The sequence below is a fragment of the Mya arenaria genome, chromosome 16 (assembly GCF_026914265.1).
Source record: "Mya arenaria isolate MELC-2E11 chromosome 16, ASM2691426v1".
NCBI lineage: Eukaryota > Metazoa > Mollusca > Bivalvia > Myida > Myidae > Mya > Mya arenaria.
The window spans coordinates 25,447,814-25,460,231 of record NC_069137.1 but is presented as its reverse complement, the minus strand read 5'-3'; the positions used below and the strand labels follow the sequence as shown (position 1 = coordinate 25,460,231).

Genomic DNA, 12,418 nt, shown 5'->3' with positions numbered 1-12,418 from the left:
TTTGGCAAATGAGAAAAAATAGTAGGAAACCCCAAAGCCATCGTGGATTTTCGGTCAAAATTATCAATACTTGTTTAAGGTAACGTTTTACTTTCCAAATATACAGTTACATGGCAAAAGAAGACTCGTAATAAGCATCTGAAAAAAATATGTATAAGCTTTTTTGTTGATTACAATTATATTAGCTTAACGTCATTTACAATAAATAGTTTTTCTCTATTTTTGAGTGGTCGCAAGGTAAGTTGTTTGGTCGTTCGTGCGGTCTGTTGTAGAAAGTGTGAGGAGCGAACTTCTTCCTCTGTTTTAGAGGTTTCTTTCTGCAACTTTGAAAATATGCTCAACGTGCAAGTGCACGTGTCATTCAAACTTTTTGTTTGTTGTGGCAAAGCAGATAAAATACGAATATGCCATACGGTATGCATATGTTTTATATTTACAATATGACAGATATGTAAATCGGAGCTGTTGACATGTACTTTGCCTAGTACGATACTATTATAAGATATTACACGCTCTTCTTTTATGACAAATCATAATAAGTGCGATTACGGAACATGTTGTTCATGACCCTTTTAACATGTGAGTATATGACAATGTATCGGATAACATGTTTCATTTTGTGTTGATGACGTTTCGACGGCGAAGGTAATATATCCTTGTTATGCTTAAAAGGGCGTGGTTGCTGATGTGTTTTGCTCACAAATAAGCTTCAATAATTGGAATTACTCGAAAAAAAAATGAGAACACCTTAATTACTTTATTAAACGTCCATGGCGTATTCAGTATGCCAAATGGCATTAGTATTCAGAGGTATTTTTGATAATGACTGTCTGCATACTATAACAGTTTCTAGTGTCCTATGGTGAAGTCGTGTCGAGTCGAGTGAATAATATGGGTACATATACAATGACAATAGCAGAATGAATAATGCGTACCCATATTTATCATTAACATGAGTTTTAATTCGTCCCCACTTCATGCATAGTAAAAGATTTAATTAAAACGGGACATGACAATCTACCAGTATTTCGAGAATGAAGTAGAATTGTACTGATACGGATATTGAAAGCTTGTTTGTTTTAAATCATGCAATATTGTTAGATATGTGTGTTTAAATCCGATTAAAGGTTACTCCTCAGATTTATTTGATAGATGATCCTTCATGTCAGAAACTGGAAAACGAATTGCATTTTTACTGTTATATGTCTGAAGTGAACAATTTAACATACGTACATGTGCATTAAGGGACATCGTTCATCTAAAGCGTATAGATGCACGCTGTAAGTGTCGCGAATATTAAGGTTACATTTTAAATGCTGTTTTAACATTCAAGTAAATTGTTTGTTTTCTAACAAATCATAGTATATTCCAATTATGTTTCCGTTTCCGCATACGGAAGACGATAAATGTGCCAAATATTGCCCATTTAATTGTGGGGAAATTTTCCGTTACTTAAAATAGCAATATATGGTACAGGCCGAATACGCCTGAAATTCGTCGAGATTTGTTACGGCGAGTGGCGATATATTTCGATGTAACCCGAATTATATTATTTGGCTTATACCTTCAATATTCCTGTGCAGAACTTGTTTTCAAGTAAATGAATTCACAAATCTATATTAAGCTCATATTTACATGAAAGCAGTTTTCCGAGGAAAATGGACACCGTGTTTTTAGGTCGGAGATAATGTCAGGTTTTGTCTGCAGAATATGTTATTCCAAAGCACCAATCAGCTTAAACACCTGATCTTTGTTAAATGAAATATCTTGTCAAAGTCACATGAATCATATACCCCCTCAAACTTCGTTTGTAGGGTATAACAAGCATGGGAAGGACAGTGTCGGATAAATATACACCTGTGAGAAAAAGTAACTGGGGCAACAAAACATCGCGTATGTTGCAAATATTGCCGTTACACCGCGTCACAAATTTGACCAACGCGGACAATAAAGGGACATTCCGAGGAAGCCAACGCGTCACCCTGCATTTAATATCCGACGTTTTCGGAGGAAAATATTTTGAAGCATCGAGCAGTTTGCGAAATCCTCGATGTCTGGGCATGTTTAAGACCTTTATCATCAAAATATCGCAAGGAGCAGACATAATATCACCCAGAGACAAAACATATAATAGAGGTTGACCTTTCGGGAGAGATTTCAGGGACTTGAATGTTGACACCATGACACTTGTAGGAATAACACACTTAAAGCAGACAAGATGACAGACTTGGCACAACACGATAGTATCTCGATTTCAGAATAGAGCTAGATTCTTCATTGTCGGGCAAAACATCGAAACATCAATAGCAACAGATTAAATATCACCAAGAGGAACAAATGTAATGAAGGCTGACCTTTGGAGCGAGATTTCAGGGACTTGAATGCTGATAACTTAACACTTGTAAGATATAAGTTGATTAAGTATAACGTATAGTTGGTATACTCTGCAATGTTAAGTACATGAGACTACAGCCAGCTTCTTGGACGAATCCAATTGCTAAATAAAATCTATGTTTAAGGTTCTAACCAAGACGTCCCTGATTCTATTTTGTCGTATCACATAAAGATGTCCAGGGTTGATTTAAACATTAATTATTTGAATGTTCCACTTTCTGTTTCATGTTTTTAGTTTAATCAATGGATGAACTGTGGCAATAATTCAAACTACAAGTAAAACCTGAACAAAATACTGTTTGCGACAGTATTGAGACGAAAGCTTTGCCGCTTATACTATGTTTTGCTTATTTAACTGGTTCGATAGCTTCGACGTATACGGACTCGGTTGTAGATAGCCAAGCGAAAACTCTGTTCAAAGCAAAGTTATTGGACAGTCTCATGTTTATGGTTTTCTGATATCCTCAACTCATGCTACATAAACATGTTTAATTCCTCGAGTAATAATTAACTTGAATGTTGTACCTCTCTGATCATTAAAAAGATTGAATTGTCATAACTTCACTGTGTTTTCCTGAAACAGATAACCGATTTTTTCGTAAAGTTTATTAGCTGTTGTGGGAGGCTCTGTTACTCACCGCTGCAATATTGGAAACCGATGTCTTGCTAGTACAATGCTCAGTCCCATTACTTGACGCTTCGCTGTGGTTGTTTGTAGTGATTCTTGGAAAGCATAATATCTTGGATGGAGTGTTTGCGAAGTTTTGTAATTTAACATTAAAAGGAGATTGTCTAGTTATTTATACTCTTTTAAGACGCCGTAATATACATCTGATATCAGATGTAGGATTTGCACGCATTCAATTTATTTACGAGCACTTTTCGGACTTCTAAAATTAATGCACGCGACAGGTGTATATTTAAAATTGACGGAATTATTAAATTTGATTTGACTTACCACTTATTTATCACACACCTCAGTCTTACTTTTATGATAATGTTGATTTTATAACATATGATATTTCTTTTCATTCAGTTATTTTTCAAAAAAATAAATAAAAGCCAACTTACTGCATGTCATCATTGTTATATAAAAGCGGTGCTGTCTATTTACACTTAAGAGTCTGACGCAATTAGCAGTCGAAATAATATTTATTATTATTTTTGGTCCTGTTATATCGTTTAACATCAAAACAAAAGGTTTCTAACGAATATATTCTGTACCTCAAGCATAAAATTGCAATAAACGACAAAAGGACCGGTCTAAAATGGGTAAACAATGACTTTGTTTTGAGTTATGGCACATGAGCATACCTAAAGTATTTTGCAAATTTTCCGTTTATTTATCATACCATTAGGATTCAATTTTTGGTTCATTAATATAAGATAACCTTTGAAGTCTGAAAAAATTGTCAATGATTGAACGGAATGCCTGACCGCCTGTCTTTCTCGCCATTCCTTTCAAAAACAAAGCAACGCACGATATTCGTGGTATTAATGGCTTGTTTTAATTTCCTGTCTGAGCCAAGCGCAACAGAACAAGGATTGACTATTGAGGCGTGAACATGATTTACTCCAAATCGTAGACTCTGGTTTATATTGTTTTTGTTTTCCAGCCAAAGATTTAAAATTCTTCTATTTGAAACTAGGGTAATGTTTAGCACATTTGCATACAAGCAATATCATGAAGATTGTTTATATGTTAATTTTATGACAAAATGTTTGTGTCTGCTCAGTTTTCTGGAAAAGGTGTTTATGTAACTGTTCAGATTTCTGAAAAAGGTGTTTATATGACTGCTCAGTTTTCTCGAAAGTATTTTTAGATGACTGCTCAGTTTTAAGAAATATTGTGTATGTGACCGCTCAGTTTTTTATAAAATGTGTTTATGTGACAGTTGAGTTTTCTGGAAAAGTTCTTTATGGGTCTGCTTAGTTTTCTGGAAAAGTTGTTTATGTGACGGCTCAGTTTTCTGGAAAAGTTTGTTATGCTACTGCTCAGTTTTCTGGAAAAGTTGTTTATGTGACTGCTCAGTTTTCTGACCATGTGTTGTTGTTGCTGCTCCTTATATATTTATAGTACATCCACAATTTGGAAGCATGTGAACTATGCAGAGCTATAACATATATGGATGCGTAACAGTGATGATTTCTGAACGAAACTTAATTCACTTTTAACTCAGTAAAAAATATGAAACTGCGCATGACGTACGTGCAAGGCTTTACGTACGATATTCAGACCAATTGTCCTGAGAATGAACGTTGACACCATTCATAAGTGAAAATAAGGCCACCATTCCTGAGAGTTAAGGGCACTATTTCTTAGACATATTTATAGCCTTCCACAGTAAAAAAGTTGGTTGCAATTGGAAAGGCCAGAAATAAAAAAAAAGGTATTGTTTAATTTAGGTTTGAGAAATGATCTTTATTAGAATTTATCCCAAAAAGCATTTGCATTTTTTCGGAAAGACTGTATGACAATATGATTTTGATCTTGTGTCAAAATGCCCCAGATTACCAAATTAACAATTTCTTGAGAGTTTTCGATTATATATTTTTAAATAATGAAGACATTCAATTAGATAATGAAAATAGTGGATGTTATTCATTCATACAAAAAAAGCAAATATCTTTTTTTAAAATAGCTGGAATCACAACAAGGCCCTAAGACAGTGTTGACTTGATTGAACTGACCCATGTATAATGACATTTCCGGAAAAAATGTAAATGCCTTTTGATCAGTAATCTGATAAAATTTTACTTTATAAAATGTGTTCATCTCCTACTTACAGATATACATGTCGCAATGGATATATGTATTATGCTTGCTAAATATATAACATCAACACTAAATAAAAATGATTTTTTAAATATTTTATGTTTTGTTCTTTCAAACGACTGTTGCGTTGTGGTAGGCTATTAAGACACCAATCCTGAGTGATATGAAGTACACTTCAATTCCTGAGAAAGAATATGGACACCGTTTCTGAGCGTTCTTATAGAAAACATTACGGAGAGTTATTCCGTAGACGATTCCTAAGTGATATATAGGGACATATTCCAGAGAAATATTCATAACACCATTTGTGAAACGTATTCAGGACGCAATTCCTGATATACATTTAGAGGTGTTCAGGATAACATCCATGAGGGATAATCAGGACAGCATTCCTGAGATATAATTAAAACACCATTCCTGAGGGATATTCATGACACCATTCTTAAGATAACTTCAGGACACCATTCCTGAGATATATTAAGGACACCGTTCCTGATGGATATTCATGACACCAGTCCTAAGATAGATTAAGGACACCATTCCGTAGAGATATTCAAGACAACATTTCTGAGAGATATTAAGGATACCTTTCCTGATCGAATAAAATGGATCGTATTAATGTAAGTCATTTGTCTTTTCGACGCAAAGTGAGTCACAGAAAGGATAAACATCGACACGAACTTTCCGATAACAGCAGTGAGGATATACCTAGGATCAAGTATATTAGGTAATAGTAAATATTGTAGTGTTCTTGTTAGGTCTGAAGGTTATGTTTTTAATGAATGTCTAACACTGATAGATTTAGTAAGTATTAAAACAATTATCGAGTACAATCCATAAATCGTCGCTGACAATGTCATATCGGCGACAATCGATAGTGGTTGTTCAAGATCGATGTCAATTATGTAACATCCAGGAATAATGAATTTTGTTTTGGTAATGCGGTTAAATTTCAGAAAATATCACTTTTGTCCCACCGGTCAATTGTCGTTGTGTTCATATAAATAAGGTAAATTTAAACATTTCGGCTCAAATCGTTCAAAATTCTCCAAAAATTACGATTTATTTTTTATTGTTTATATATTTAATACCACCTTTTGCAAGTATCTGTCACCATAGACATCCCGACTGGTTGCATTCTGTTCGTAAAACTGTTAAATATCGATTGTATTTCATGTTAATTACTTTTGTGAAATGTTATAAAAGTTAGATATGTTTGCGAAATTTCAAGGTCAATATGTTAGTGAAGGTTAACAAGTATGCATTGTTTTATTACATTGATAAAATGCAAATATAATTTACTTAATGTCGTGTGCATCGGTTTGCAACTGATAATTAATGAGTATGCGTGTGTTTAATTGTTGTGTTTTTTTAAGTTATTGTAGAAAGTAAAATGTTATGGAAATGTATTTACTGTTTAAACCATCATGAATAAAGACACAAAATGCTTCGAGGTTAAAACATTTAAATGATCACGATGTCAGTAAATTTAAAGAATGTAATCCCAAATGATATTATGAACTTTCAAGAGTAGTCCAAAGGCAAATTCGAATCGAGTATCAATAACAAATTTGAATCCGATTATCAAACACTTATTATTTATCAATTCAATGGTTAAATGGCAACCCAAATTATGTTTACAACTGTTTTCTACATATTCGTGGAACTTTAATTATCGTGATTACACTTTTATACTTTCATCTTATTACAATACCTGAATGTACACTCAAGTTTTGTTTTTGTTCTCAGAAATAAGGTGAACAAATGTTTCCAATCGAAGACATATAAGACAATATGTCAATTTTATGCGGGACTGATAAAATCAAAACAGCTCAAAAGTCATACTTTTTACTATATCTATTTTTAATATCTTACATGCAAATTTATTTCTTTTCAGCAGAAATTTAAATAAAATGTTTGTGTCATCAGTTTATGACATCACATCGAATAAATATGTTTGTTTTCTAAACAAAGCATCAACTATTTACAAGAGATCAATGTATTTAACATATGGAATTTGCAGATAATGTTCAAGATATATATTAAAGTTGAACTCATTTATTGTGCTATTAATGGATTTAACTTTGCGTGTTTATATTGCCATTAACCGTTGCATCTTTCGAACTAAACTTGAGTTGGATTTCTTTTCTGACTGTTTTCTTGCTACGGATCTAAAGTATTATCAGAAGAAAGAGCAAAATAAATTTATCTAAAACGTAGTAGCTTACGACATGTGTTAAGAAGTGAATTTATTATTGTTAGTTTTCTCAAAATGATATGACTAATTGGATTTCATGACAACCGCGACTCTTCCATTAACCCTTGCCTCTATCAATACCCATCTGTCAACTCTTCCAATTGTTATAATACCCTTAGTTTGGCGTCTGGAGAAAAGCTCACGCAATGTAACGTGATATTTTAGTTAAATCAGTCAGAGGTATGAAAGAAAGAAACACATGCAAACCTGGAACAGTATTAAATAAATTGAGAGATAAAACGGCGTTAATATCTAGATTGATACACTAGACTTCAAGCCAATTCCTACCAACTATATTTGTTGGTGTTGAAAGATAACAAGGCAAAACTGAAAGCACACACCTCCTTACCTATGAAATCCGTGTTAGTAAAGATGTTTTAGGCCTTACTATATCGGACAGTTTCGGTAAACAGTCGTATTGTTCGGTGTCATCTATCGGACAATTCCTGAAAGCAGTTTGGCTGCTCTAAAAACGAGTTGTGAATAGCGATGCTGTAGAATTTTCCAATAAGTTTAAAAACAATTTTTCAGTCAGACGGAGGCTCAGAATATTGACCAGGAGCTGTTTACGGAATATGCCTTTAGTGTTGACCAGCTTATGGAACTTGCTGGTTATAGCTGTGCCGTGGCAATAGCTAAGGTACGTTATCTGTTTATATTGACGATCCGTTTATTGGATAAGAGACATGGGCTCATGAATGAGGCCGTTTATAGCTGCGCCAATGCAGAAGCAAAGGTTTTACATTTGTGTGGTTGTGAGCGAAACAACGAAACAATGGTACAAATAAACGCAAGGCCTTTTGCAATCATTTTCTTTGGCTTACTTTATCCTACTACACCGATAATTGTAGTTTTCATTGTTCACAAGCAAAAGCGTGCTAGCAACCCATTAAAACTGACAATATTCACATTTTAACTTCAATTACTTAAATGAACTGCAATTTGGCAATTGCGAATAATTTCCGATGAACGCAAAATGTTCTGGTATGTTCGGATCGCGAATCATTGCATAACAATATAAATGTAAATTGAAAAGTGATTGTTGAATTGTGTCAGCAGGCCCCGAAAAATATAAATCAAAATTTTACAAAGTGTTAATTAATGATATGCTAATGTATTGTTATCATTAGTGTTTTAATTTTACGGTTTAAAATTGATTGGAAGTGATGGATTATCCAGCGTTATAGTGACGTCATTTGATTAACTGTTGGCAGTTACGGTCGGTTCGTTCTACATACAGAATGGGCGATGAAGAATAACTGTAATGTTTTCTTAAATTAAATTTGGTATTTTAATCACACTAAGTAAAAACATTTTTAAAAACATATTGTAAATGAAATAATGAACTATTGGTGTATATATAAGTAATGAATTTCGTGATTGATGTCATTTTTGGGTGAGTTGGACTCTTCACACTTTAACCAGTCAAAACGCGTTCATACCACGAAAATGACTTTAGTCCCGCAATTCATTTCTTGAATAATATTGGAACGTACGTATTTTAGTGTTATCCTATAGAAGAGATGACGAAAGACAACCACGCGGTATTGGTTTGTTGTGGTCCGGGAAATAACGGAGGGGACGGTTTGGTGTGTGCGAGACATCTTAAAATGTTTGTAAGTATACTTAGTGATAGACATATTAACATGTTTGTAACGTTACTGACAAATATTTTTGTATTAGGCATTGCATTGTAAATAAATTATAAACATGAGGCCTCAGGCTGTCTATATGTACATCGCTTTAACTCCTTTGAGCAATTGATGAAATTTTCCGATCGGGAAACAAAGGAAATATGTGACAAAGTGTTGCCTAATGGAGAAAATAAAATCCTCATAATCATATACCTAGTACGAGTTTCATGTGAATAACGTTATTTAATATACGGACAATCTGAAGTCAAAGCTGTGCACAAGCAAAATAGATCTCTATCATTGTCGTCAATATTTATTTTTATTTGCCGCATACTAAAGATATCGAAATACCAAGCTGCTATCAAAACCCAATAACCACGCATATCAAGAAATGAACAATTCTAGAAGCAGTCTTTCTCTTGTAAATTGTAGGGCTACAAGCCGACCATCTTCTACCCGAAGCGGCCATCCAAACCCCTGTTCGACGCATTGTACCAGCAATGTGAAGGGATGGACATGCCTGTTTTATCTTTCTTCCCATCCGAAGCTCACCTTATAACTGACTCGTACAACTTCATAGTCGATGCCTTGTTTGGATTTAGCTTCAAAGGTATGCTCTGTTAAAATATACTCGAACACCTTCCTATTTGATGCCTTGTGTGAATTTAGTTTTGAAGGTACGATTTTTTTGCAATAAGAAAAAATATTTCTGGAAACAAATAGTTTTTTTTTTTATTTCATACAATGCATATATTTTGAAACCTTTTAATCCCACCTTCTCATTCCTGTAATGTTAAAACATAGATGTAATAAATTGCGTAAACAATATGATGTTTGTTTGTTTAGGTGTCCAGGTCTTAGTTTACTTGTGCAAGTTCCCCAAAGGTGTATACAAATTGTTCATTACTATCATCCCTTGTAAAACGTCTGATCTAATATTACTGAAAATATGCCCTTTTTAGGGCATATGAGGTCATACTGAAATAATATGATGAAATTTGATTCAATGTCCATGTATTTCTAGCCCCCGTGAGACCTGAATTTGAACCAGTGATGGAGACGCTAAAAAAGGTTGAGTTGCCCATTTGCAGCATTGATGTTCCTTCAGGTACGCCAAAACTTTAAACACGAATGGCATATGTACGTGTTATGTGTATGATACGTGTATGTGTGCGTTTGCATGAGTTAAATAGGTCTAAACGGTAGCCTTTAAATAAAGTTAACAATTATATACCTACACATACAAACCCCTTTTATAGTAAAAATGTCAAATTGGCTGAACCAGAGCTCGAGTTTCGATATCACTTAATTTACTCTTCATTCATGACTATTTGCAATTGGTTTTCAAATGATCAATAGTCGAAAGGGTTCATGCGTCATTATAACTGTCAAAATGGTCCGGTATAAGACAGTATTGAACCATACCATTTATTTTGTAAACGTTAGTGAGAATTAATTCAGTCAATTTCCATTCTGATCTACTCATATCCGATACTGCTACATAGCAGTTCACTAACGTATTGATTCTAATTTTGATACCCTGCATAAGAAAAACGCTTGATAAAAGTTTATGCAATCTGGTTTATGTAAATTGCCAATATGTTTAAATACATGTTAATTATGGTAAATGCAAAGTCTACTACCAGTTTAGCATGCATTGCACTTATAATAGCAATTTTAAGATAATATGTAAATTTCTCAATTTGATCATTATACGAACGTTGCTCTTCTGACCTCGAAAATTGCTCCTACATGTCCAGCTTATAAGAGGTGTTACCGATTTCGCTACCTGTTCCTTAATGTTTTAGGATGGGACGTTGAAAAAGGCGATCCTAATGGTCTTCAACCCGAACTGCTTATCTCACTAACTGCTCCTAAACAATGTGCTCGCCTGTTCAAAGGAAAGCATCACTACCTTGGCGGGAGATTTGTCCCTCGTACAAAAATACGAGCTGAACCTGCCGCCTTATCCTGGCACTGACTGTGTGGTGGAATTACAGGTATTGTAGTCTTATATTGCCGATCCAATCTGGTAATTAAGGTATTGTGGAGTTATATTGCACATCCAATCTGGTAATTAAGGTACGGTGGAATTATATTACCCATCCAATCTGGCAATTAAGGTACGGTTGAATTATATTGCCAATCCAATCTGGTAATTAAGGTATAGTGGAGTTATTGTGCCCATCCAATCTGGTAATTAAGGTATAGTGGAGTTATAGTGCCCATCCAATCTGCTAATTAAGGTGTCGTGGAGTTTAAGTGTCCATCCAATCTGGTAAATTAGGTATGGTGGAGTTATATTACCCATCCAATCTGGTAATTAGATTATGGAGAAGTTATATTGCCCATCCAATCTGGTAATTAAGGTATGGTTGAGTTATATTACCCAACCAATCTGGTAATGAGGTTATGGAGGAGTTATATTACCGACCGAATCTGGTAAGTAAGGATTGTTGGAGTTATATGTCCGATCAAATCTGGTAAAGAAGGTTTGGTGGACAAATATTACCCATCCAATCTGGTAATTAAGGAATGGTGTAGTTATATTTCTAATCCAATCCCGTAATTAGAGTACGGTCAAGTTTTACTGCCCATCCAATCTTAGAATCATAGGCATTTACATTTTAACGATCGTTCAAAGGCGGTACCTAACAATCCTTGATAAACTTACCTAGTTTTTTACAGTATATATGCACTGTGTTGTTTGTTGAATTTTGTGCTATTGATCCATGTTTCTTGTTTTTGTGTTCCTTGTCTTAGGCGTTTACTCTGTGCCATTGAACGGAGTTTATGTTTAAACTTTTGGCTACTGAGCTTGTTTCTGTAGTTTTTCACAAAAAATGGTGAAGTTCTATTGTTCGACAGCTAAATAAAGGAATTTATCACACAAATAATCTGGTTCATAATTATCAGTAAATATGTTAAATGGTGATGCACTGTGACCACATGTAAATCTGTTGCTATTTCAAAGAGTATAGCTTGTTAATAAAGGATTAATACTAGTATGTTAAAATAAATAAAATTATATTTTTTAATGTGATTGTTTCTCTTTATTTCGACTGAGTATGATGATAAATATCCTTTAATATTTCAAGGTCAACAAATTGTGAAGTTTGTATATATATTATATTTTCTGTCTAAAGTTTTATATTCTGTGCGCACCAGGCATCCTACAATCTCATATCTGTGTATCTATCAAAGCAATTCGAAGTCAGACCTAGGATAGTTCTCCGAATAGGGTAAATCATATTGTTCTTAACTGGCTGACGGCGCATACGACTTTGGGAGCTTTATTCGTTGGTGGTGTTAATCATTCAAATTGTTTCTGAACAAAGAGTCGAATTGTTGCATATT

At 34.1% G+C, this 12,418-nt stretch overlaps 1 protein-coding gene across 1 annotated transcript; it reads left to right on the top strand.

Annotated features, from left to right (window-relative positions):
- The first annotated feature begins 5,775 nt into the window (after positions 1–5,775).
- Positions 5,776–11,042, top strand: LOC128222573 (NAD(P)H-hydrate epimerase-like). Its single transcript, XM_052931648.1, has 6 exons — positions 5,776–5,897; positions 7,959–8,067; positions 8,933–9,043; positions 9,494–9,671; positions 10,086–10,169; positions 10,870–11,042. Exons 1-6 carry the CDS (start codon positions 5,776–5,778, stop codon positions 11,040–11,042), a joined length of 777 nt encoding a protein of 258 aa, XP_052787608.1.
- Positions 11,043–12,418: the final 1,376 nt, after the last annotated feature.